This window comes from Mauremys reevesii, linkage group 2 (genome assembly GCF_016161935.1).
Source record: "Mauremys reevesii isolate NIE-2019 linkage group 2, ASM1616193v1, whole genome shotgun sequence".
Taxonomy (NCBI): Eukaryota; Metazoa; Chordata; order Testudines; family Geoemydidae; genus Mauremys; species Mauremys reevesii.
Genome location: NC_052624.1, coordinates 112,456,665 through 112,483,058, shown reverse-complemented (window position 1 = coordinate 112,483,058; position 26,394 = coordinate 112,456,665). Strand labels below are relative to the sequence as shown.

The 26,394-nt window shown below is 43.6% G+C and overlaps 2 protein-coding genes across 4 annotated transcripts in view; one reads left to right on the top strand and one right to left on the bottom strand.

Annotated features, from left to right (window-relative positions):
- Nucleotides 1-618: 618 nt before the first annotated feature.
- CCDC127 (coiled-coil domain containing 127) lies at nt 619-25,616 on the bottom strand. Of its 3 annotated transcripts, none has more exons than XM_039527659.1 (5): nt 25,481-25,616; nt 22,887-22,971; nt 22,345-22,413; nt 19,567-19,695; nt 619-2,860 (listed from the first exon to the last, which is right to left on the bottom strand). In XM_039527659.1, exons 4-5 carry the CDS (start codon nt 19,685-19,687, stop codon nt 2,190-2,192), a joined length of 792 nt encoding a protein of 263 aa, XP_039383593.1. In that variant the 5' UTR covers nt 19,688-19,695; nt 22,345-22,413; nt 22,887-22,971; nt 25,481-25,616; the 3' UTR covers nt 619-2,189. The 3 variants fall into 3 exon arrangements, with proteins under 3 accessions (XP_039383593.1, XP_039383592.1, XP_039383594.1); XM_039527658.1 differs by lacking the exon at nt 25,481-25,616 and adding an exon at nt 25,341-25,474; XM_039527660.1 differs by lacking the exons at nt 22,345-22,413; nt 22,887-22,971; nt 25,481-25,616 and adding an exon at nt 5,129-5,214 and having other exon boundaries at nt 19,567-19,697.
- Nucleotides 25,617-26,394, top strand: part of SDHA (succinate dehydrogenase complex flavoprotein subunit A) — a 30,533-nt gene continuing 29,755 nt past the window's right edge. The window contains exon 1 of the mRNA XM_039527655.1: nt 25,617-25,814. Within this exon, the coding sequence (XP_039383589.1) occupies nt 25,746-25,814 (69 nt within the window). The 5' untranslated portion in view covers nt 25,617-25,745. The remainder of the gene's footprint in view (nt 25,815-26,394) is intronic.

The window sequence follows — 26,394 nt, the reverse complement described above, 5'->3', positions numbered from 1 at the left end:
AGGGTCATTGACAGGATAAAAATATTGAAAACTGATATCCTTACTTAAGTTACAAATAACATATTATTAAAACAAAGATTTTTTTAACTTAATTTTAAACTCCGCAGGTATGGTATGATTGTGTCTTAATTCATACCAAATGGCAGCCTATCAAAATAGAAATGGGTGCTCATTTTTTATCTTTGTATTTATCTCAGATTTGACAAAAAATGGGCCCTGTCTTACATGGAGATCTACCAGAATGGATCCCTCAGCCTGTGCCAGTGATGCTCTGTGTGGATGCAAGGGGTCTGGGATAGTGGGTCCTGATGTAGGACAGAAGCCCAAATCACATCCAATCTGGATGTTAGTAGTTTAACTTTCAGGTTCTTATGAAGTAGGACAATGCTGTTAATCTACAGTAGAAAATCAAATCAAATTAAAACACAAATGAAAAACCCACTGCCTGAGTACCTCAGGGGAAGTACAAAGGAAACCCTGGTATAGTGCATTAGCCTTTTGTATTTTCTCTATTCCTTGGGAGGCAGCCAGCTATTATAGTAGTGTGCAGTTATAAGAACACAGATAGACAGAACCATTGGCATTTGGAAAATATCCATGGATATGTTTCTGTTGGTCTTAGTTTCTGTAAATGACAGTTGTTATAAAACATTTATTATAGGTCAAATTTAGCCCAAGTTTGTCACTTCAGCATATTTCATTTTCTACCTAATGTTAGACATTAATGCTAGAGATCAATACAATTAATTCTGAAATAATCAGTTACTGCTCATCTTGCTGCAATGTAAATAATATTTAATAGAAATTGACAATGATATAAACACATCTACAAAATCAATTTAAACAGTTACTTTACTTCTCAGTTACTGTATATCAATTTTCCTTTTGCTCATTTTTTATGTAAGTGATTAATGTTTTCTCCTTTTGCAGAAGAGAACAAACATTTCAAGAGGCACTTTAAATAGGACAGACTTGAAAAACAAAAGCCTATATATTTTATTTTCTGCACTCCTCTACTGTTATTTTTATTTGTGAATAAGTAATTTCTTCTATTTAATTCTACAGTGAGGTCAGAATCCTGGGCTGATTACCCCATGACTGAAATACCCAGATGAGGAAAGTCAAGGAGGAAAATTCCATAATTTCTTTTGGTCAGTTATTTCCCCAAAATCAATCCAGGGGATGGTTTTGCTCCCTGCCCAACTCCTCACTGTGCATGAGCCAAGGTAAAATAATCCCCCACTTGATCTGGGGGGACTACTTATAAGGATAAGGGAGTTGCTTAGTCTCTACAGCCAATCAATTCTTGAAATCTCTGCTGCGTGTGACGATGGCTTTTATGATGTGGCTATCTGTCTACTAGAGATGGGCTTAAAATAATCAACCCATTAGAGATCAGTCAGTCAATGCAATAGGGCAATACCAATGTGGGCAAAATCCAAACTGGTAACTGAGACCTGAAAGGAAAAGTAAGTGATTAAATGTTTTACTTTCTCATTGTATGAATTCCCCTTAAATGGCAACTTTTAGATTATAACTCAAATGTAATCCTGATTTAAGACCAATCATGCCCTCATTATCATTAACATCAGTAAACATCAAAGTCTTTGTTTTTATTTTCCTTCTGTATTATTTTAAATAACATTCTGTCTTTGTATTTCAAGCAAATATTTTTATGTATAATGTAGTATAAAGTGACATTTGCACATCAACCATGGAAAACAATTCAAATCTAATTTGAAAACATGATTGCACACTTTTTTCATTGGTACAGAGAAAGCATCTCACGCCTAAATAATATACCAAGAAATCTCACTATTACAGTCACTTCCGAGTACTTTCCTGAGAGTTTTGTTGCACAAAAAGATGAGGATGCACTGCCATGCAGGAAATCAGGAGTTGGGAGCATTCTCTGCTAGCCTGGCTGTGAACACAAAGCGTGTCTTTCAGTTGACATAGTCTCAGAGTAAACTGTACTGCTTAGTGAGCATTTGTTGTTGGCCCATCAATGGAAAGGCACCAACAGTGGAGACACTCTCATGGATGGGGGAGTACTGCAAATGTGGTTGCAATGAGGAGGGGAAAAATAGATGAATGTACTACAGGGAATTAGAAGCTTTAGAATACCAGTGAGTCATTATATACTACATGTGCCATAGTGCATGAAATGCTACCACTTTCCCCACACATTATTTTTCCAACAGGGCCTTCTCTACTCTCTTGAACTTTTTTAATTCAACAGTTAGTTCCCAATATCTGAGATAAAGCCACATTAGTCTTCCATTTTGACGTTTGTTTGTGTTCAGCACATTACCACAATGTGTATCATATTTAAAAATATCTTTTAAACCATTTTCCATTTCTATATCCATAGCAACAGGATCAGTTGCTGCTCTAACTAGCAAATTTTTCTCTATTTCTAGCCGCTGGTTTCTGGGCAGCACAAAACTGCAGTAGATATCTTGTCTTTCTAAAAGTGCTTCTTCAAATTCTTTTATTACAATATTAGCTCTCTTTTGCCATTGTGTTTCCTTTGCAAGACAACTCTGGTACAAGGCACCTGCTGCCCCTGAGTGCTGCAGAACCTGTTTTTCTTGCTCTAACTTTTCACGTTCCTGTTCTAGAACTCTTCTTTCTTCTACTAATTTGCGACTCTGGGAGATTAGGGCTTCACGATAACTCAGGGTTCTGTTGTGTTCCTTTTCAAGCTCCAACTCCAAGTGAGCGACTGTGCGACGATTTTGTGTGATTATGTCACGATATTTTGATTCAAGATCTCTTTGTACAGATGTTAGTCTTCTGTAATATTCTTTTTTTTCTTTTTCTATCTCTTTCTGAGACTCTCTGGACCAGATCCAACCTGCCATACATAAAACAAATTTCACATGTAAACAAATATGTATAGTATTGATAATCAAAATTATTGAAGTACTTCACAAAGAAGTTCCGTTGCTACTGTTAGTAGTAACTTTTTTTTAGTCCCCAAGGACAACAAAGTGTGAAATTCACTTCAGTTCAGATGTCCCACAAAACTGAGAAGTTGTATGGTCTATGTTATACAGGAGATCAGACTTGATTATCATAATGTTCTCTTCTGGCCTTAAAATCTATGAATCTACATTTCTAAAACATAAGAATGGCCATACTGGGTCAGACAATGGTCCATCTTGCCCAGTCTTCTGACAGAGGCTGGTGCCAGATGCTTCAGAGGGAATGAACAGAACAGAGCAATTTATCGAGTGATCCATCCCCGGTTGTCCAGTCCCATCTTCTGGCAGTTAGAGGTTTAGGTACACCGAGACCATGGGACTGTGTCCCTGACCATCCTGGCTAATAGTTATTGATGGCTCTTTCCTTCACTAATTTATCTAATTCTTTTTTGAACCCAGCTATACTTTTTGCCTTCACAACATCCCCTGGAATGTGAGTTGTGTGAAGATGAACTTCCTTATGTTTGTTTTAAACCTGCCTCCCATTAATTTTATTGGGTGACCCCTAGTTCTTGTATTATGTGAACGGATAAATAACACTTCCTTATTCACTTTTTTCCACATCATTCATGATTTTGTAGACCTCTATCATATCCCTGGGTCATCTCTTTTTTAAATTGAACAATCCCAGTCTTTTCAATCTCTTCTCACATGGAAGTTGTTCCATATGCATCACTTTTGTTGTCCTTCTCTGTGCTTTTCCTAATTCTAATATCTCTTTTTTGAGATTGGGCAACCAGAACAGCATGCAGTATTCAAGGTGTGGGTGTACCATGGATTTATATAGTGGCATTATGGTTTTTACAGTCTCATTATCTATCCATTGCCTAGTGGTTCCTAACATTGCTAGCTTTTTTTCCACTGCTGCTGCACCCTGAGCAGGCATTTTCATCTACAATGACTCCAAGATCTTTCTTGAGTGATAGCAGCTAATTTACACCCCCATCATTTTGTCTGTTTACATGTTGGCCAATGTGCAGTACTTCACATTTATCAACACTGAATTTCATGTAACATTCTGTTGCCCAGTCATCCAGTTTTGTGAGATCCCTTTGCAACTCTTTGCAGTCAGCTTTGGACTTAACTATCTTGAGTAATTTTGTACCATCTGCAGGTTTTATCTGGAAAAAGGTGTAAACGGTGAGATGGCTAAACTTGCAGCCGATACAAAATTACTCAAGATAGTTAAATCTAAAGCTGACTGCAAAGAGTTGCAAAGGGATCTCACAAAACTGGATGACTGGGCACCACAATGGTAGGGATTTTCCAGATCACTTATGAATATGTTGAACAGCACTGGTCCCAATACAAATCCTTTGAAGACCTCACTATTTACCTTTTTCCATTTTGAAAACTGATCATTTATTCCTACTCTTTCTTTCCTATGTTTTAAACAGTTACAGATCCATAAGAGGACCATCCCTCTTATCCCAAGACTGCTTTACTTTGTTTAAGAGCTTTTGGTGTGGGACCTTGTCAAAGGCTCTCTGAAAGTCCATGTACACTATATCAACTGGATCACCCTTGTTCACATGCTTGTTGACATCCTCAAATAGATTGATGAGGTCTAATTGCCATGGTGACTCTTCCCCAACATATTGTATTCACTTATGTGTCTGACAATTCTGTTCTTTACTATAATTTCAACCAATATGCCTGGTACTGAAGTTAGGCTTACCAGCCTGTAATTGCCAGGATCATCTCTGGAGGCATTTAAAAAAAAATTGGCCTTACATTAGCTATCCTCCAGTCATTTGGTACAGAGTCTGATTTAAGTGATGGGTTACATACCACAGTCAGTTCTGCAATTTCATATTTGAGTTATTTCATAACTTTTGGATGAATACCACCTGGTCCTGATGACTTCTTATTGTTTAATTTATCAGTTTGTTCCAAAACCTCCTCTGATATCTTAATCTGAGACAGTTCCTCAGATTTGTCACCTAAAACATATTTGCTTCTCAGCATACGTGGGGGAAGGAAGTGATGCTGAGGAAGCAGTTTAGGGTTTATAGAAAAGCAGTTCTATGGCCCCTAACTTCAGAGTCTGAGGCTGGAGTTTTGTGAGTAGGGTGGGCTAAAAAACATACTTTTCCTCTCAGTGTGAGGCACCAGTTTGGGTTTTGGTGGTTACAGACCTTCTCTCTCTGACTCTGGAGATGGGGGTAGGCTCAGACACATAGCTCATCACGGCAGTAGTCCTGAGTTCTGTCAAGGCATGGTACTAAAAAGGAGAAGTGTATAACCAATATCATTTCCATAGGAAAGAGTCTGTTCTGATGGTAATTCCTGGAAGAGGCAAGTACACCCATTTTTATTTTTATAATCCTTTGCTTTGTAATGAATTTGAGGCAGAACAGAGGAACATCTGAATCAATATATGAGGCTGTGAGAATGTATTCTTGCTTTTATGGTCACACTGAAATAGACTCAAAGGCCAAGTAACTTTCTGTTCACATTTTGAGGATGTGCTTTTTTATTGTTCGGCCTGAGACGATCATGCTATGCTGAAAATTTATAATTATTCCCTCAGAAAGTTCATGGGTGAACTGTTCTTCAGTATTAGAATTCTGGTAATCAGACACTAAGTATTCTCAGATATCAAAGATCAAACATAATTCCACTAGACTGATTAACCCATAAAAAATAGCACAAGGTCCAATCTTGCAAGGGGCCCACATGCAGAAGTCCTATTGATTTTGATGGGAGCTACTTGGAAGGCACAATTAGGAGCACAGGAGTTACCATACTGGATCAGACCCAAAGCCCACCTAGTCCTGTATCTTATCTCCAACACTGGCCAGCACCAGAAGTTTCAGAGGAAGGTGTAAGAACCCCACAAGGAAAACACATGGAATAATCTTCCCCCAACATTAGGTATCATCCTGTTCTCTAAAAGATTTGTTAGCATTATTTATAACAACACTGGATATTCTTCATGTCTATGTAAATGTCCAATTCCTTTTTTAATCTTATTAAATTCTAGATCTTACTGACTTCCTGTGACGATGAGTTCCACTGTTTAATTACCAATGTATGTGGAAGTGTTGTTTTTTTTAAAGTTTGAACTTGCTACCTTTTAATTCAATGTCCTCATGTTCTTGTGTTATGAGGACATTAAAGAAGAACAGGAGAACAGAACTTCTTGATCTATGCCATTCATTACTTTATATATTTTTATTATATCACCTGTTATTCATCTCCTTTCTAATCCCAATCTTTTCAATCTCTTCCTAGGAGCTTTTCCATGCCCTTGATCAGTCTCATTGCCCTTCCTTGAACTGTATCTAATTTTGCAATATTCTTGAGATGGGGCGACCGGTACTGCACACAATATTCTAGGTAAAGCCACATCAATGATTTGCATAATGACATAATATTCTGCATATTATTCACTATCCTATTTCTTATGTGTCCCAATATCCTGTTTACTTTTTTGACCACAGTTATGCACTGAACAGAGGTCTTAATTGACCTGTCTACAGAGACACCAACTCCACCAGAGAGGTCCTTTGGGGCCATCTGCCTGTCCCAAGTCAGGGTAAAGGAGGAGGGTTGGGCGTGGGGCTAGCAACTCCACCCTGTAAAAATCAGCTTGCTACAGAAACGCCAACAATAGAGTTAACAGAGACTTTTAGCCTAGAAAAAGAAGGGTCTTCAACTCGAAGATGCATGACGCTGGGTGGTGAAAGCCGCGAGGAAGCCACTAAGCCGATCACCCTTCTTGCAGCCAGGAGGATTACCATCGGCACATGGAACGTGAGGACCAGGTTGCAGCAGAGATGAGGAGCAACAACCTGACCCTACTAGGCATTAGCGAGACAAGATGGACGCAAGCTGGACAGAGACGACTGTTGACAGGAGAGCTGTTGCTGTATTCAGGACATGAAGAGAGCGACGCACACCACACACAGGGAGTAGGCTTCATGTTGTCCAAGCAGGCACAGAGAGCACTGATTGGTTGGGAGGCACATGGTCCCAGGATCATCACAGCATCCTTCAGAACTAAAATGAAGAGGATTAAGATGAATGTTGTTCAGTGCTACGCTCCAACCAATGACAGTGAAGAGGAGGACAAAGACTACTTTTACAACAGACTCCAGAAAATATTAGAGACTCTCCCAGACAAAGACATTACCATCCTAATGGGAGACTTTAATGCCAAAATTGGACCTGATAACACAGGATACGAACAAGTCATGGGGACCCATGCTCTGGGAGAGATGAATGAGAATGGAGAGAGATTTGTGGATCTGTGTGCACTTAACAATCTGGTCATAGGAGGCAGCATCTTTCCTCACAAGCGGATCCACAAGAGTACCTGGGTATCGCCAGCAGGCATGACAGAAAACCAGATCGACCATGTCTGCATTAGCAAGAAGTTCAGAAGATCCTTGCAGGACGTTAGAGTTAGAAGAGGAGCAGACGTGGCGTCCGACCATCACTTAGTGGTGGCCAGATTGAAGCTGAAGCTGAAGAAGAACTGGATAGCAGACAGAAGGTACAACGTCAACCTTCTGAAGGACCATAAGACCAAGGAAGATTTTGGATTGACGCTGAAGAATAAGTTTTCAGTACTACAGGATCGGTCTGAGGAAGACAGTGTACTCAACAGATGGCAGAAAGTGAGAGACACACTTAGGTCAGCATGCCAGGAAGTGCTTGGAATTAAGAAACACCAGCAGAAAGAGTGGATCACAGCAGAGTCCTTGACAAAGATAGAAGACAGAAAGAAGAAGAAGGCAGCAGTCAACAACAGCAGGACTAGAGCAGCAAAGGCCAAAGCTCAAAAAGAGTATGCTGAAGCCCACAGAGCAGTGAAGAGGAATATTAGGAAGGACAAGAGAGATTATGTGGATGGACTGGCAGCAGAAGCAGAGCAGGCAGCATACAGCGGTAACATGAAACAGCTGTACGATACGCGACTGTCTGGAAAGTTCAGCAAGCCAGAACGTCCCGTTAAAGACAAGCAGGGAAAGTCTATAACAGGAATAGAACTACAGATGAACAGATGGGCGGAGCACTTTGAGGAACTCCTGAACAGACCAGCACCACCAAATCCACCAGACATCGACCCAGCCAACGAGGACCTCCCAATCAATTGCGATAAACCAACCAGAGACGAGATCAGAAAAGCCATCACCATGATGAAGAACAGGAAGGCAGCTGGACCTGACGATATCCCAGCAGAGGCCCTGAAAGCAGACCTGGATGCTTCAGTGGAAATGCTGTACCCCCTCTTTGAGAAAATATGGGAAGAAGAAGTGATTCCGGCTGACTGGAAAGAGGGATATCTCATCAAAATCCCCAAGAAAGGAGACCTCAGCAACTGTGCCAACTATAGAGGAATCACACTCCTGTCGGTGCCAGGAAGGTCTTCAACCGAGTCCTCTTAGAGAGAATGAAGGATGCCGATCCACAGCTACGAGATGAACAGGCAGGTTTCCGGCAGAACAGATCATGCACGGACCAGATAGCAACGCTCCGCATCATAGTCGAGCAGTCTATGGAGTGGAACTCCTCGTTGTACATCAACTTTGTTGACTATGAGAAAGCATTCGATAGCGTGGATCGAGAGACCCTCTGGAAGCTCCTTCGGCACTATGGCATCCCAGCAAAGGTGGTCAACCTGATCAAGAATTCATACGACGGCATACACTGTAGAGTGATCCATGGAGGGCAGCTCACAAACAGCTTCCAGGTGCGAACCGAGTCAGACAAGGATGCTTGTTGTCACCACTTCTCTTTCTCATCGATTGGATTATGAAGACATCCACTGAATGGAATCCAATGGTCATTGTGGACCCAGCTTGATGACCTGGACTTTGCCGACGACCTTGCACTCCTTTCGCACAGTAAACAGCAGATGCAAGAGAAGACCAACATAGTGGCAGCCACGTCATCACAGGTTGGCCTCAACATCCACAAGGACAAGACCAAGATTCTTAGGATCAATTCCATCAGCAACGACCCAGTCACACTGAATGGAAGCCCCCTGGAAGAAGTGCAGTCCTTCACCTACCTAGGTAGCATCATCGACCAGCAGGGTGGCACAGACGCAGACATCAAAGTAAGGATTGGTAAGGCAAGAGCAGCCTTCTTACAGCTCAAGAACATCTGGAGCTCCAGAGAGCTGTCTTTGGCAATAAGATTCGACTGTTCAACTCCAACGTGAAATCAGTCTTACTGTATGGAGCTGAAACATGGAGGACAACCAAAACAACCACCAGGAAGATCCAGACCTTCATTAATAGCTGCCTCAGAAGGATTCTCCAGATCCGCTGGCCAGACACCATCAGTAACATCCACCTCTTGGAGAGGACCCATCAACTCCCAGCAGAGGAAGAAATTAGAAGGAGAAGGTGGGGCTGGATAGGACATACACTATGCAAGCAGCCAACCAACATCACCAGACAGGCACTGCAGTGGAACCCCCAAGGCAAGCGGAAAAGAGGCCCAAGAAATACCTGGACCTTCAGGTTGATAGCAAAAAAATGGGCTATACCTGGAACCAGCTAGAGCGAATGGCCCAGGATAGAAGACTATGGAGATCTGTTGTTGGCGGCCCATACCCCGGTTGGGGTGACGGGCATGAATGATGAATGACAGAGACACCAAAGTCCTTTTCCGGAGCTAATACAGTTAATTTTGAACCCTTTAAGGGGTATGAGTAATCTAAATTTTTCTCCCCAGTGTTCATTACTCGGCATATAGTGACACCGAACTTCATTTGCCATTATGATGTCCAGTCACCTTTCTTGCTTAGGTTTCTCTGAAGTTCTTCACAGTTCTTTTTGGTACCCACTAACTTAAATAACTGTGTGTCATCTGCAAATTTTGCTACCTCACTAATGCATGCTCCTTTCCAGATCATAATAAATATGTTTAACCACCTGGAACCTAGTATGGAACCTGGAGGCACCCCACTACTCACCTTTTGCCATGATGAAAATTAGCCACTTAATCCTACTCTTTGCTTTTTGCCTGCTAGCCAGTATTTGATCCATGACAACACTCTGCCTGCCTCTCATATTACTACTACTCAATCTCTTTAACTGCCTCTTGTGAGGCACCTTGTCAAAGCCCTTTTTGGAAGTCCAGATAAATCTCAACTGCTTTTAATTTACCTACTACATTACTTCAAATACAGAGCTTTGAAGCTGTGCTCCGGCTCCATTCCAGCTCCAGGCAAAAACCTGCAGCTCCACTGCTCCGGAGCTGCTCTGCACTCCAGCTCCGCTCCAAAGCCCTGTTCAAATAATTCCAAGAATTTTGTGAGACATGATTTTCCTTGGCAGAAACCATGCTGATTAGACCATATCATATCATGATCTTCCAGGTATTATGTTTTATTTTTGTCTTCTTGATCTCTGACAGACTGACAATATCCTGTAATATGGATTCGTAATATGGTGAACAAACCTATGGAATTAAGATGAAGTTTAATTTAATTCAGTAAAGTTAAATTAAATTTAACATCTTTGGAGTTCATTGTATTAAAAATGCAAGTGTGAGATTGTATGGAACTTCTCCAGCATGAAGACAGAATTAATGCAATCTCTGGATGGCATTAGGAACTTCTAAGAGCCTTCTGGAACAATATTTGTGAAGTGGATTCCTAGGCAGTACCTTGGAGTGAGGGGAATGCAAATGCTCTTCTCTATAAGCCAACTTTTTGAAGATATGCAGGAGGAGATAGACTCACTGTATACTAATTACCAGTTTTTGGAAACTCCAGATCAAAGAGCCCTGAATTGTATAAGCGTGGACTAAACTTGTCATGAGTGTGCTTGTTATAAACTGAAGTGGTGATGAATTTATAATCACAAGGAATCCCCTGGGGTTGGGGCTTGGAGGACTGCACCTGCCAGAATCCATGTTAGGATTGGGGTGGATTCTGGTAAACTTACTAGCATGTGTGTATGTTCTTTTGTTTTTAATATGTTTTGCCTGTAATATTTTTTACCTTAAGAAAAAAGTAAGCTTGCATAGGAAATGTTATGTGGTATGGTATAACTATAGCACTTACACCCCTTAATCATCTGAAGAGAGAAGGCAGATCTGTTTAAGCAGACTGTTTTTGCTGGGACTAACTGAGTGAAAGAAGGGAACTGTCCCGAAGGGAGTGAGACACGGGTCTCGGCCCAAAAAGACAATGGCTGAGGAGCAGGAAGCATGACAGTGGGTGCCCTTGCTGGACCACTGAGGAGAAATACAGGTGCAGTTGCCCTGAATTGTGACAATCTCTAATTCCCCATATCACCACTTAGAAACACTTTTTTTAAAATACAGGAACATTTACTGCCCTCCAATCCTTTGAAACGGTGTGTGTTTTTAAATGAGTTTGCATATTTTTCCTAGCAAATCAGCCACTTCATGCTTCAGATGCTTCTGAAGTCATGGATGGATACCATCTCAGCCTGATGATTTATTATTTTTTAAATTATTAATTTACTCCAGTATCCTTTTTTCTGACACATACAAGATTGGAGCTAGAATCAATATGCTGGACAAATTGTACAAATGTGTAAATAGAGAATTCGTTTTCATGAATTATGAACTAAGATTTAAAAAACTAAACCTCAGTCAATACCTGTCTATTAATTTGCAATCAGGTCAGTTAAGTCATCTGAGTAACTTTGTCTATAGGTAGAGTTTGCTCACAATGGAATTAGGTATACTTATTGCCTTGAAGGTACAAGAAGCCCTTGAAATGAAGATTTTCTGGAAAGACTTCAAATCTTACATCAAGCACTGCTCAATTTCCTATCTATATATGCATTTATCATGTAGACCCACCACTTTTTTTCCTGTCGACTGTACAGTTGAACCATAGGATCTTTATCTAAGTGAAGTAGGTAGGAATGGTAAGATGAGTATGAAAAATACCCCCTTATCAAGAGGATGTTAAAAAGAATAGTCCTGTAAAAGGTTCAGGCATCAGCCAGCCCAGTGCAATAGTCCTGAAGTAACCATTACTATATAGTACCATAAATATATATTTCTTTTTAAAGAAAAAAAAAAAGCTTCCATTCATGGAGACTGCAGACAAATATAGACATTGAAGAAAGATAACAGACAAAGAAAAAGGGAGGAACAAGATGTAAAATAAATTGTATGAGTCATATTATGGGAGGGTGGTAAAGCAATAGTTACAGTTGAGTCAGATATTTGTGTTTAACAGAGGAGAGAAAGGAAGTATCTTCTACATTATTGTGATTTTTTTTCTAAAATAAATAGAGAGGGAATGAAGGCTCTGAATTTTCTGACATTTGAATTTTTTTAAATATGTGTTTCACTCAAGTGTCATCTTTTTTTTCAGAACCATTTTACAATGAATACATGGACACTTTCAATATAAAACTTCTAAGGTATATAACTGAATTTCTGTAGATTACACAAATACTGATTTTATATTTTTTGCTTTTGTAATTTGGGTGATTTTTTCCCCCACAACTGATTTAAGCTAATCCAGTTTCAATGTGCTGAATTAACCCTGATAACATTATTTGCTAGGCAGTGAGCTGTATTTACACAATAGCACATTTTTAAAATTCTAATGGGCCATATTACAGCTTTGTTGTCAGCAATTTCAGAATCACCCATTTGAAATCACAGTGATAAATGACGATAAATTCTTTGCTAGGCAGTGTCCTATATCTTTTGCTGTAACAACAGATGTGCAGGTTGCAACAGCTGCATTCAGGGTGAACACTTCTCTATAGTTGAACATTCACTGCAGCCATCACTAAACTGTCATTCTTTGTAAACCATGGGATTATTTGTTTTTTATTTCTCATCTTTAATGTATGCAGTTTGGTTTTTTTTTTAGGGAAACTGATGCAAAAATCAACCTTTGTGTAACTCCAACATTCATAGAAGATGGACACACTTGTTAAAATTATTTTTTTCCTAAGAAATGTTTAGCATTCATACTTTTAATGTGTCCTCCTTGTATGTATGTTGGCCTCAGTCTGTATGGTAGTTTACCACAAGGGGACTGTAATAGAGTAGCTGGCCCATTCAATGAAACTGCTCTCAGTTCTCCTGTTCCAGTCCAGGTGCTCTCAGTCGGGCCAAATGAGAGGTCATGGCAGCACCCAGGTGGCTATAATAGGCCTGGTGAGAAAGCAATCTATTGAGTCAGAGAAGACTGGTTCAGTGAGGAAGAGCAGAAGATCAAAACTGTCAGAGAGAGAAGGTGGTTCCTGGGAGAGGGCTGAAAGCAGGAGAGCAGCAAGAAGAGTTTGCTGGTTGGTGTCCCCTAGATAGAGAGCCAGGGCCAGAGGGCTGAGGGCAGGAAGAGCAGGAACAGAGGGAGAGACCTGCTGGCTCTAAGCTGAAATCAAGGGCCAGAGAGGCCTGAATCAAGGGGCAACAGCACATGGGCTTACCTGCTGATGTCCCCCTGCTGGACAGCTGACCCCCAGAAGAACCATGAGAGGGCCAGGGGGAGCGAGGGATGCTTCCCTAGCAAGGATGCGTCCAGCGGAGAGGCTGTGGGAGTTCCTGTGCGAAGAGCAGGGTTGCTCCCCAGAAGGAAGGATTGGGATGGATGCCAGGCAGGGGGACAGAGAAGAACTTACAGAGTCCAGGTATGCTGAGAACGAAGCTGAGTTTAAAAGACGACATGCGTGTGTGTAAGAGAAAGATGGATTATGTTTTGGGCATTTTGGTTAATAAACTATATTGATGGACTAGAAGATAATTGTGTATGGACTTACTGAGGACCCTAGAGGGAAACTGAGGTGAGGGGCCACTTACAGGGTGCCTTGAGGCCACAAGGGGGGCGGGGGCGCTCCTGCGAGGAGGCCACTCATTTACAGACATGTTAAATTGTTTTGTTTTCTTCCAAAATATCAAACTAAAATCCTCTCTTAAAAGGACATATACTTTTAAGATGTGTCCTCCTACTATGTATGTATATATGGAGTTAAAACTCTATAGTAATTTGATGCCTTGGACATTAACAATGTGTTCTGGAAGAAGGATAATAGGTAGGAGTTGATATGACTCACACTTGTGTATGTAGAGAAACAAAAGTGTTTGTTGACCATAACTGTGTATTTGCTAGCTTTTCAGTAGTTGAGGAAAATGTTAAGAGTAGAACACAGCAACCTTAAATGAACAAATTTTGTTTGTGTTTATAATATAGTGTAGTAAGTGACTTACAAGTTCTAGTACAGTACTTTTAAAGAGGGACTGGACTAGGGTAAGAAGGGAATAGACAAAAAACTGGAAGTATATGGTGGAAAGCAAGACAGAAGATTTTAAGTAAAAGTGAGAGATCCAAAAAGGACAGGTGGGTTAGTGATGGATCACCATGTTGATTGGAAAATGTAAAGATGAAATCCCTCCTCCTTTGTGACTTTACCAATTTCATTCCCAGAATTCTGCATTTTATTAACTGATTTAGAAGGGAAGTGGCCAGTAACTTGAAGATGAAAATTTTCAAAGCAGTGGAATAGTATAGCATAGTATAGATTCATATACCAGAGTAAGTAACATGGCTAGTCTTAAAAAGATGATGTTTTGGGTCAATGAATGATGTGAAAGGGATCCATAAAAAAGTTGTCTGTTTCAGGAAGTGTAAGGAGATGGCTTTTTTTCAGGTTCAGCAATTATTGTTATGCTACATTCTTGTAGGTAAAAATAAGGTTAAGTTACACATACTCAAAGTTTGTTTAAAACAAATGAAAGTTTTATATCACACTATTCTAACTGATAATCACTGAGCAGAGGTCCAGAATAAACAGTTTAGAAATTTCTCTACCTGCCTTTTCAGAGATTATTTATTAAAGGTGACCAGCAAAGATGACTTCCCTTTCTTAAGGGAATTTGCCCTGTTTTCCTTTCTTCTGATGTATTAAAAAATGTAAGCTTTTTTCCTTTAGAAACTAAAGACAGGTTTAACTTCTTTTAACCTTAGAAATATCAGGAGCATCAAGTCTTATTAGCACTGGAGAATCTCAAGGAATCCCAGGATATTTACTATAAGTTTTAACACCTTAAGGGGTGAATGTACTGAATTTTAACAAAGTTTTCCTTTATTCACGCTATTAGTTACTGCAGTTAAGATGGTGTTAAAAACAAGTTTTTAAAAAGTCTGAGTCACTTTCACTTGCTAAGTTTTCACTCTCTATCAACATTTCACTAGTTTTCTAGTCTTCACAGGAGGGGCTTCCAGCCTAGACAGGCCTTGAATTTCTAACATTAACAATTTGCTTGGTGTAGGGGGGGACCTCAGGCCTTCTTCGTACATCAAAAGACAGAAAAGGCACAAGCCCAATGTTTTAGCCTTTTGCAGGCTACCTTTAAGTTCCATTTTCAAAGAGGATTCATCTGGACACACTCCTTCCCTGCCAAATCCTGCATACAGTATTCTTTGAGGTCTAGCTACAGAGCATTGCCTCCCTTCTTCAGTGAGTTATCTGAAACAGTGCGACTATGCTGTTGAAAGTAATAACATATTTTTAGAGCCAGTCCATGGATGTACTAGCTCCACCTTTTGTGGGTTCCCCCCAGTTACCCCCGCACCATGGTGCACCTGCAGAATGGAGCTTACTAAAATATTGGTTAAATTTTACTTGCAACCCTGAATGCAGAGGAACTGAGGGGGAAAATTGCCTTAATACTCTGCCTGTAACTTTCCACAACAGGATCTCAAATCACAATACATATATTGAAGAACTTAAGCATCACACAACCTCTGTGAAGTAGTATTATCTTAGATATAGGAAATCTGATGAGGATGACTCAGGAACTTCCTTTAAAAATTATTTCAGTGTCTGACAGACCTCACTGTTTAAAATCCTGCAGTAATTCCAAGAGGATGGATTAGATGATCCAGGAAGATCTTTCTAGCCATAGGCTCTAAGTCTGATCGCTGCACTCTCCAGTTTCAGGCTCATATTACTTTGATATCCAGGATTTTTTTTTTTTAATTCCTTTCTTTACAAGGTACATACACCTAGAATCCATAGTATATAAATAGTACACATTTTGAAAAAACTGGTAACATTACTTAAGTAACTTAGAAGTCTCTACAACACTCATTAAAGCACAGTAGCCTCAACAGTAAGATGATCATTAACACACATTTTGGGTTACAGGAAACATTCCTATAGTGTGTGTACCTATGATAGATTAACTTTGAGGGAACATAAGAGTATTTTGAGCTATTTATTGTCTTTACTCTGATCAATTTACAGAGCCAAAGAGAAGTTATTTTTAAGCATGGAAGGAATAATCCTGCATTCCTTGAGCACACCAAACCACCACTCAGTCAAGCAATACAGTATTCAAAGAATGTGAATTACTGTACAGGGCTACTTAGACTCTCATAGACTTTAAGGTCAGAAGGGACCATTATGATCATCTAGTCTGACCTCCTGCACAACGCAGGCCACAGAATCTCACCCATCCACTTCTATAACAAACCCCTAGCCTATGTCTGAGTTATTGAAGTCCCCAAATTGCGGTTTGAAGACCTCAAGCTGCAGAGAATCCTCCAGCAAGTGACCCGTGCCCCATGCTGCAGAGGAAGGCGAAAAACCTCCAAGGCTTCTGCCAATCTGCCCTGGAGGAAAATTCCTTCCCGTCCCCAAATATGGCGATCAGTTAAACCCTGAGCATGTGGGCAAGACTCACCAGCCAGCACCCAGGAAAGAATTCTCTGACTCTCATGCAGCTAGACACTGAAGTTTTGCACAAACAGAGCAATTCACTGGATAATTTTTCACATTGTAGTTTTATGCATTCTGAAAACATACAAGATAAGTGCTATTCACCACAGGTAAATAAGTTTTACAGTCAAACTGCTTGGGCAGGGAATAGCATTGTGTCGGTGGGGCTCCCCATCTCTGACTTGGGTTTCTAGGCACTATCACATTTGACTCAAATATGCTGAAGCACAACATAAAAATGTTATGGCTTCCATACACATCATCCACTTCACCAATATCTCAAGCCTCCTCATCCAGCTCTTATACAGACAGCTCCACGCCATCTTATGCATGGAACATCCTCCCTGAACTGATCCTTAGGGGTTACACTAAGCTGTCCTTCTTCAAATCCTTCCTCTAGGCTCACCTCTGCGGCAATGCCTAGATGAAAACTGCTAGTTAACAAAGGCTAGGTTAAGGGACAACTGGTAATAGACTTTTTTAAAGAATACAAATGTGTATATATACAGGATTTATAAACAACAATTTTAATTATATTCCTCTTTTCCTACCATTCATGTCACTTCTAGCCCATATCCAAGGGCTTAAGGTGGTGGTTCTCAAACTACAGGGCGGGCTTCGAACGGAGGCGTGAGCTGTATGGGTTTTTTTGTTTGTTTTTTTTGGGGGGGGGGAGGAAGAGAAGAGCTCTGCACATAACATTTTAAAATTCTGCAAATTATATTTGTCAAATAAATGTGGAGGCTCCAGCAAGGCATTGGGGAGCACAGGCCACTGGCTACACAGAGGTGGGAGATCACTTTGCATCTCCCTCCAGGAAACTGACTCTCAGCACTGAGGCTGCACCCAACCCTGATACAGTGCAAGTACAGGACCTGCCCTAGAAACACCCCAGGGCCCTCCCCCTCTGTTCCAAGTGCACCCGGCATAGGTAGACAGGCTCAGCAAGGCAGGATCCAAGTGAGGAGGGGGAGTTCTCTGTGGGGCAATCTGGGTGCGGGCGGCTCAGTGAGGGATCCAGATGGGGGCGGATCTGGATGCACAGAGGCTTGTTGGAGGGTTCTGCAATGGTAATGGGACTCTGCAGGGGTTCCAGGTGAAGGGGGTTGGGGCTCAGCAGGAGGATCTGGGGATGGGGGTGGATAGAGATTGAAAGCGGGGGGTCTGGGTGTGTGGGGCTTAGTCAGGGGGTCCAGATGCTGGGGGTGTGGGGTGGGGATCCAGGTGCAGCTGGTTGGGGCTCAGTAGGGTGGGGATCCAGATGTGGGTGGCTCGTTGGGGTGGTCCAGGTGTAGGGGGAATGGGCTCGTCAGGGGGTGGGGTGAGGGTCTGGGTATGAGGGGATCTGGATGCATGGGGGTTGGGCAGATGGAGCAGCAGCTCCCTGTACAGGGATCCCTCCCCTGCAGCTGGGGAGCGATGGGTGCAGGAAGGGGGGGGGGTGTTGCACAGCTTCCTACAGCTGGGGGAGAAATCTGGAGGTAGGTCTGACCCAGCCCTGGATGCCATGCAGGGGAAGAGGAAGTCCCATCCTCCCCAGCCCAGCTGGGACTAGCTGCTGAGCCCAGTGCAGAGTAAGAGCCACTAGCAGGGTCTTGCCCAGTCCCACCTCCCAGTGATTTACTTCTCTGCTGGCTGCCCTGGGCACCCAAAACATACTTCTGGGGAGGGTCGCATAACTGCACTTGTGGCTTCCTCATCAGAAAGCCATTTTTCTGTGGGGGAGCAAAGAAATCTGCAGGGGACATAAATTCTGCACATGTGCAGTGGTGCAGAATCCTCCCAGACATAAGCAGTGCAGAAATAAGGAAGCAATCGGGCACTAAGTCTGCTGTGAAAAGTGATAGACAAATATCACTTTTCATGTTGCCACCTTTACTTCTGTGCTGTTGCTGGCACGGTGCTACCTTCAAGGGCTGGGCACCCAGCCAGCAGCCGCTGCTCTCCACTCTGCCTTCAGAGCTGGTGGAGATATATGTACCGGCGCAGGAGCGGGAGAGAGGAGTGGAAAATACTACAGATACAAAGAAGGGGGGCCTGACCACATAAGCTTGAGAACCACTGGCTTAAGGGGTTTTGGACAAAGTCCTTAGACTATAGACACTTTGGTGCAGGGGCTATGGCTTCATGTGAAATTGCAATGCAACTAACACAATGGAGTCCTCATCTCTATTAGAGCCTCTTAATGGTACTGCAGTGTGTTTTCGGATAATAATGAGGAACAGTGAGGTTAAACGACTTGCCCAGGGTCACTCACTCTATGGCAGAATTAAGAACAGAACAGAGGTCTCCTTCCTCCAACTCACATGCCTTAAACACAAAACTTTCCATTTCCCTTAAAAGAGGCAAACTATGGAGGAGCAGAAAGGATGAGTGAGGGAAAGGGAAACACTATACCAGCCTACAATTTTTTTCCCAAAAAAAGAACAAAGGTAAGTTAGCTTGTGCAGACAAATGTATGTATTAGTATTTTTATATCTTAGCCTTCCTTTACCTGCACATACCAGTCCTCCTAAGCACACATCCCTTCCCTGCTCTCATGTCTGGAGTACATTATGGGCTATGGAATATTTATATTTGGAGAACCTGATTTTATTTTTCCCCAAGTAGGGTTATTCACCAAATTCTCTCCTCTTCCTTCAAAGGCTCTGAGATGGCTCTCCTCCAGCTAGAAAGGATGGCTGCATTTGGCTTTCCACTGGATTGTGGAAATGCCATTTCAATCAGCTGGACAAAAGAGGGGTTTCTGGAGCAGTGTAATGCTGCATGAACCTTTTGGTTCCAGAGAACTCAGCAGCCAGTTCTGACCCCCCACACATAGCAAGATATTGTATTTTCACTGGAATGCTGGGCCTGATCAGAAAAATCTGACTATTAAAAATATTACTTACGAAATGCAGCCAATCCCAGCATTGGAACCAACAAAGCATAATTCCATTTGTTTCCATCACCACCATTATCCCTTGGATTAGGTTGGATATTCCAGTTTGGAGGATCATTTAAATTATTCATGGAGACTCCTTTAGATTAACGGGGAAAAAAAGTCATGTCAGTGGTATCAATGATTAGGGGAGGGCGCTGATAGCAGTAGGTAACATGGCCAAGTGCACCTATCAAAACCACATCTAATATTTGATTCAGTATTTCTCTTTTAGATTCTGGAACAAACTGGAACTAAAGAGATGGATTTTTAACTGTAAGGGTAATTAACCACTGAAACAAATTAGCAGGAAAGTAGTACATTCTCCATCACTTGGAGTCTTTAAGGTATAGTCTAGTTCAACACAAGCTATTGGACTCAGTGCATAACCACTGAACATTCTATTACCTGTGTTATGCATACTGGTGGTCAGACTAGATATCCTAATGAACTCTTCTGGTCTTAAAGTTTATTAACCTTACTCAATCTATTCTTTGACAATAAAATTAGTTCCAGTCAGTAGACAAAGGGCCTAGCACCTCAGAAAGCCAATTTCACTCCTCAAGCATGGAAACAAGTACTATAACTAATCCATAAAGCCAGCACCTGTTCTTTGAGTCCCATTGCTGCTGTAACACATATAAAAACCCCAACCAATTAATGATGCCTAGGATGGTGAGCAGGTGGGGATAACTGTCACTTTGGTAAATTTAAAAAATCTGAAAATGTCTTATGTGGTAAGTGCTTTGGGGTAGAGAACTAATATAATGAAGCCCCAGTCCTACTGGTGATCTCTGGACACTATATTTGGCACTCTGTACCTCAAAGCAGTACCCTGGAACTCGCATATTCACCATCATATAATTATGATATGTTTTGTACAAAGTATGCCTTGTGAGGCATCACTTTAAAAGTCTTGATCTGTTGAACATTAATATCCTGTTGGATTGTTTGTGCTATCATTGTATGTGAGGTTATGAAGTTTTGCTGTGTGTGTTACTGAAATATGTTGTGAGGTTAGGAACACCCACAACCAGTCTTTCAGGTAAAGCAATGGACTAGCCAGACATGCTGATGGCCCGTTAAAGAGAATCTACTCTCCCAATGACCATCCCAGAAGAATTCTGAGAAAGAGCATTGTAGACAACGGAGAATGCTTGACCAATGGGGGTGGACCCCCACGTCACAAGCATAGACCTTTCCAGCAAGCTGGAAGAAACTATAAAAGAAGGGGAAGTGACATCATGACTTGGCCTCACTCCCCACACAACTCAACATCTGGAAACACATCTGGAGGACAAAGACTTTGAAAAAAGACTTTGGTCCCGGGCTGGAGGAGAGTTCCAGCCTGTGTTCTCAGACTTTGTACTATCTCTCAGGATGAGGCACTGCTTGATTCCAACCCTGTTTACTTTGTAGAACTTAGACTGTGAATTTATTTTATTCCTTAGGTACCCAACTTTGATCTCTATGCTTACTACTTATAATCACTTAAAATTTATCTTTCTGTAGTTAATAAATCTGTTTTATATTTTATTTAAAACAATGTGTTTTGGTTGAAGCGTTTGGGAAATCTCAGCTCAGTTTATAATGGCTAATGTATATCCTCTCCAATCGAAGGAGGGGTGGACTTGGTAATGAACTTACACTAATCAGGCTTCTAACCAGGGCAAGATGGTACAGTTCTGGGGTACAAGGCTGGGAAGCTAGGGGGGAACTGGCTGGAGCCTCTCTGTTGTTGGTTCATGAGTGAGTGGGAGCATTCATGTAACTCGGTTGGTTGTGTCTGTGCCTGTGAATGTTTATGTAAGTGCAGTGCCTGCCACAGGTTTTAGCTTGCCAACAACATCACAGTGTGAGAGGGGGCCCAGTTTGGGGGCTCAGCAGTCCCATAGTTCAGGCTGCACCCTGGGAACCCTGTCATACTATAGTCATATAAATAAAAGTAAAAGCATGAATCCAGATGCTATAAAAGTTGTCTTTAGATGGAAAACAGATTGGGTTATTGGTTAGTTTTGAGTTGCTTTCTTCTCATAAGACCAAAAGTTTCAACCATTCCCCCATCCTCCCTTTGGGAAAAAAAACCCACAAAAAGCTGGTTCTTCCTTTGAGTGCTGAAAGTAAGATGTGTATTGCAGGAATAATTGCTGCAAAGAAAAAAAAATTGTCTAAATTGGTAAAATTACTTAAAACAGGGCTGCATTTGGCTCTCCATTGCAACACCACTTTTTTAATCAGCCACATAAAAGAGGGGTTGTGGAGCAATGAGGTCCTACCTGCTGTATCTACAGTGCTCCATGAATCAGGCCAGAGAGTTTTCTGGTACAACAGGAAATACAATTTAAAGTAGAATAGTGTGGAAGGAATTGCTTATATAGCTGAAGACAGTTAATTTACTGCTTGTGAAAGATGTGGTCTCAGTGGGAGTCAAATAGACAGGCACTAACCCAATTTGTTGTTACACTGTATTGTACAGAATTATCAAGGGGAGCGAGAAGTTCATCTCCATGCTATTTCAGACCTATGTATTTCTGTGGAGATTGTCAACATGGATCACAGCTATATTATTTGTATTACTATAGCACCTAGGAGCCCTAGTCCTGGACCCCACTGTATTAGGTGCTGTACAAACACAAAAAAAGATCATCCCTATCCCAAAGCCCACACAATCTAAAATTTGTCAATATGTCCATTGAAAACTGGACTGCCAATATCCATATCTGATAAAAGACGCTGTGCAGTTACCCACCTCCACTGCTGCGTGTTACACAAATATGATGAGTCGTCGTCCTCTCTTGTAAAGATGCCAAAACAAGTACTTCCAAAAAAGAAAAAAAAAATTGTGTTAAAAAAAGAAAATAAATCTTCAGAGTTTCAGGGGCTTTGAAATGTGCTTAAGCAGATGTTTACATCACAACTCAATTACCAAATATATATTCATGTTTTTATTACATCAGAAAGCAAATATTCTTCATGTTGAAGGATTGTTCTAAAACAGATTTTTTTAAAGGGAAGTTCTATTGGTTGTAGAATATTTTTCTCTGCCATTCAGGACCTCTAAAATGCCATACTTCTAACACAACAATACTTTAAAAGTATTCTACATTTCCTTCTTAGAATGGAAAGTGAACATGGCTAAAAGTGTTGGCACAAGCCAACTTTTAAATACCAGCAATGTTTTGTTATGTTAATTACTCGTGATGCCGAAAAATCTTTACAAGGAAGAACTTTAGCATGGTAGCATATTAAGAAAAAACTGAAAGATTTCCCAGAACTTTGAGATTTACTTACCATCAGTTTAGCAGACTTAGGTACAACTTAGCCACTTGCCTAGAAAATAGGACACTGAAGCTTCTTTATTAAAGTCATTTTAGACCTAAAAATAAAATGATTGCTTTAGTAACCAGATCGTTTGCTAGATTAGGATTTTTAAATATGAACATTTCATCTTTATTTAAAGTGATCATAGGTGAAATCAGAGCTCCCTGATAAGGCAGAAGTATATAACAGGTTTTGCTGGGGATGATGGAGATGGTACCACCTTTCTTAGCGCTTCAGACCAACAAGCAGGTCCTACAGATATTTCAGACCTTGTCCCATGATAGGGGGCAAGGTCTGATTCTAAAACAAATTCTTCTTTACAGAAATGAAAGGAGCAAAAAACCCTGCTGCAATCAACTATAATTTTGGTTTTCCAAATCAAAGTCTGTTATGGTGCAACCCATATATGCAAGACTTTAGTACAATGGAGTTCAAGGGCTCTTGCTCTAGCACTGGGCAGTGATAATAGAGTTGAGTAGAACTGATGGATTTAGGACCTCTCCTCACATTCGCGCCCCCCCCCCTTCACCCTGAGTATAAGCATTTGTTAATTGTGTTAAGATGCTTGTGGCCCATCTAGGTACTGATTTGGTCCCATCACTGCAAACCCAGAGCACCCTCGACACTGTGAGTCTACCACAGTGCTAGCCCACAGAGAGGAGTGGGATGGGAGCTCTGCCCTTGCCAGGGGTGGGCTACTTTGCCATGGAAAGCGCTGTAGTGAAGTCCAAGTGTTAGCTGGATGCACAAAGATACTTCCAACCCCCAGATTTAGGTGCCTAAGTCTCAAGTTAGTCTCCTGCAGGGATTGGCAGGAGTTTTGGGGATCACAAAGGAGCCTAACTCACTTAGTAAGTTTTCAGGGTAAAAGTTCCCCTCCACATCTATATTTCAGCCTCTCCACTTGTGGCACCTATCTGGGCACCTCTCTCTCACCTAAATTCCAGAGTAATTCATGAACCAGGAGAATATTCGCCTTCTGGCATTTGCTGGCCTATTTCACATGCAGGGCCTGATCTTGTATATGTACTCAGAGGCTGCCAACCAGATCAGGTCCCATTCAAAATTTGACCAAAGGAGGATGAGTTGGTGCCCCCCCCCGAACTTTTAGCTCAAGCCCGGGAGTTAGAGCAGTGATTCTCAACCAGGGGTATGTGTAACCCTGGGAGTACACAGAGGTCTTCCAGGGGTACATCAACTCATCTAGATATTTGCCTAGTTTTACAGCAGGCTACATAAAAAGCACTAGCGAAGTCAGTACAAACTAAAATTTCATACAATAACTTGTTTATACTGCTCAGGGGCGGCTCTAGGAATCCCGCCGCCCCAAGCAGGGCGGCGCGCCGCGGGGCGCACTCTGGCGGTCGCCGGTCCCGCGGCTCCAGGGGACCTCTTGCAGACATGCCTGCGGAGGTTCCGCTGGTCCCGCGGCTCCGGTGGAGCATCCGCTGGCATGCCTGCGGGAGGTCCACCCGAGCCGTGGGACCAGCGAACCCTCCGCAGTCATGCCTGCGGGAGGTCCACCGGAGCCGTGGGACCAGCGAACCCTCCGCAGTCATGCCTGCGGGAGGTCCACCGGAGCCGCGGGACCAGCGAACCCTCCGCAGTCATGCCTGCGTTCTCCCCCATTCACCTAACACCTGTACATCCAGACCCTGTCCTACCCAGATCTTCACCCCACCCCCCATAACCTCCCAGATGAGCCCCCTCCCCCTGGACCACCCCAATGAGCCACCCACACCTGGATTCACACCATACCAAGCCCCAACCAGCTGCACCTGGATCCCCCACCCCAGAGCCACACTCCGCCAGCATTTGGACCTCCCACTGAGCTCCCCACAAAACCCAGACACCCCCCTTTCAAGCTCTATCTCCCTCACACCCAGATCTCCCTGTTAAGCCCCAACCCCCTTCACCTGGACCCCCCTGTAGAGTCCCATTACCATTGCACCCAGAACCACTCGTGCACCCAGAGCCTCCATTGAGCTGCCTGCACCCAGATTGCCCCACAGAGAATCCTCTCAATCCACACCTGGATCCCACCACACCAAGTCCCTCCACACTTGGATCCTGCCTGCTTGCATGGGGGGGGGGGGGGGTGCAGGCCCGGTCCTTGTGCTGTATCAGGGTTGGGTGCAGCTGAGGGGGGAAACCTGTCGGCGGGAGGGAGCAGCACCATGAGCAGCATCTGTGCAGCCAGTGGCCTGTGCTCCCCAATGCCCTGCTGGAGCCTCCACATTTATTTGACAAATAAAAGATGCAGAGTTTTTAAATCTTGGGGGCAGAGTTTCTGGGCGCAGAACCCCCCTCAGCAGCACTTGGCAGATCCGGGTCCAGTGACGGGCCGGGGCTGGACAGGCCGCGCGCGCAGAGTCTCACCACGGCCAGACCGATCCGCGCGCGCGGCGGCGCCCCCGCACTCACCCAGAGCCCCACGCGCTGGAGGCGCGGCCCAGAACCTCAACAGCGCTTCCCGCGCACAGGCCGGAGCGGCCGAGGAAGAGGCGACACCACATAAACCGCCACAGGCCCAGCTGAGTAACCGCCGCCGCCGCCGCCCTCACCTGCCAGCAGGTCCAGCCCCACCTCCCCGGACCAGCCCATTACAACGGGAGGGGGGACAGGGAACAACATCCGCACGAGCCGTAGACTTTCCCCGCTCCCCGTACTGCGTTGGCGCGTCACGAGACGCTCGAAGCCTGGTCGCGCGTCACGCTACCCTCCCCCGGCAGTTGGTCTCTCTCGGAGGCTCGCGCTGGTAACGGCGCGGCCAGCCCCACCCCCACGCATGCGCAGTAAGTGACTGACTGACTCTCCAGACAGGGCGAAATGGCGGCGTCAGCTGGCGCGGCGTCGCGGGGGTTAGCGAAGCGGCTGTTCCGACCCCCGGCGGGAGCGGTGAGTGCGCCCCGCCTCGCGGGCGGCCAGCCCCTGCAGAAAGGTGGGGTCGGGATCGGCGTCTCCCGGGGCAGGAGCTGGTCCGCCCGCGGGGGGCCTCTCAGACGTGTCTAACCGGCTCGCCTAGCGCGCGCGCGCGCGCACGCGGCGGTGGGGAGCCACGCGCTGCCCCGCTCCCCCTGTTACCCCCTCCGCTCCGGGCAAGAGGCCGCCGGCTCGGCCCCTCCTCTGTCGTGGCTGCGCTAGGGCGGGGGCTGCCGTGGGTGTCTCGTGCCTGAGCTCGCCGAGCCCGAAGATCAGACCTGGGATGTTAAAGCCCCCCCGCCCCCGGGTGCCCTTGCAGCGAGAGGGGCCGGCCCAGCACTCTGCCGACACGGGCATTAGCTGCCACCCCTCGCCTCCGGTCTGAATAGACACGAACAAGTGGACAGAGGGTGGGGGAGAACAGCGAGGCGCTGCGGGGTGAAGTGACTTGCCCAAGGTCACCCAGCTGGTGGGAGGCAGAGCCAGGTATAGAACCCAGCCCGCAGGGTGGTGTCCTGTCCACTGGCCCCTGCTGCCTCCCCAGTACCCCCTTTGC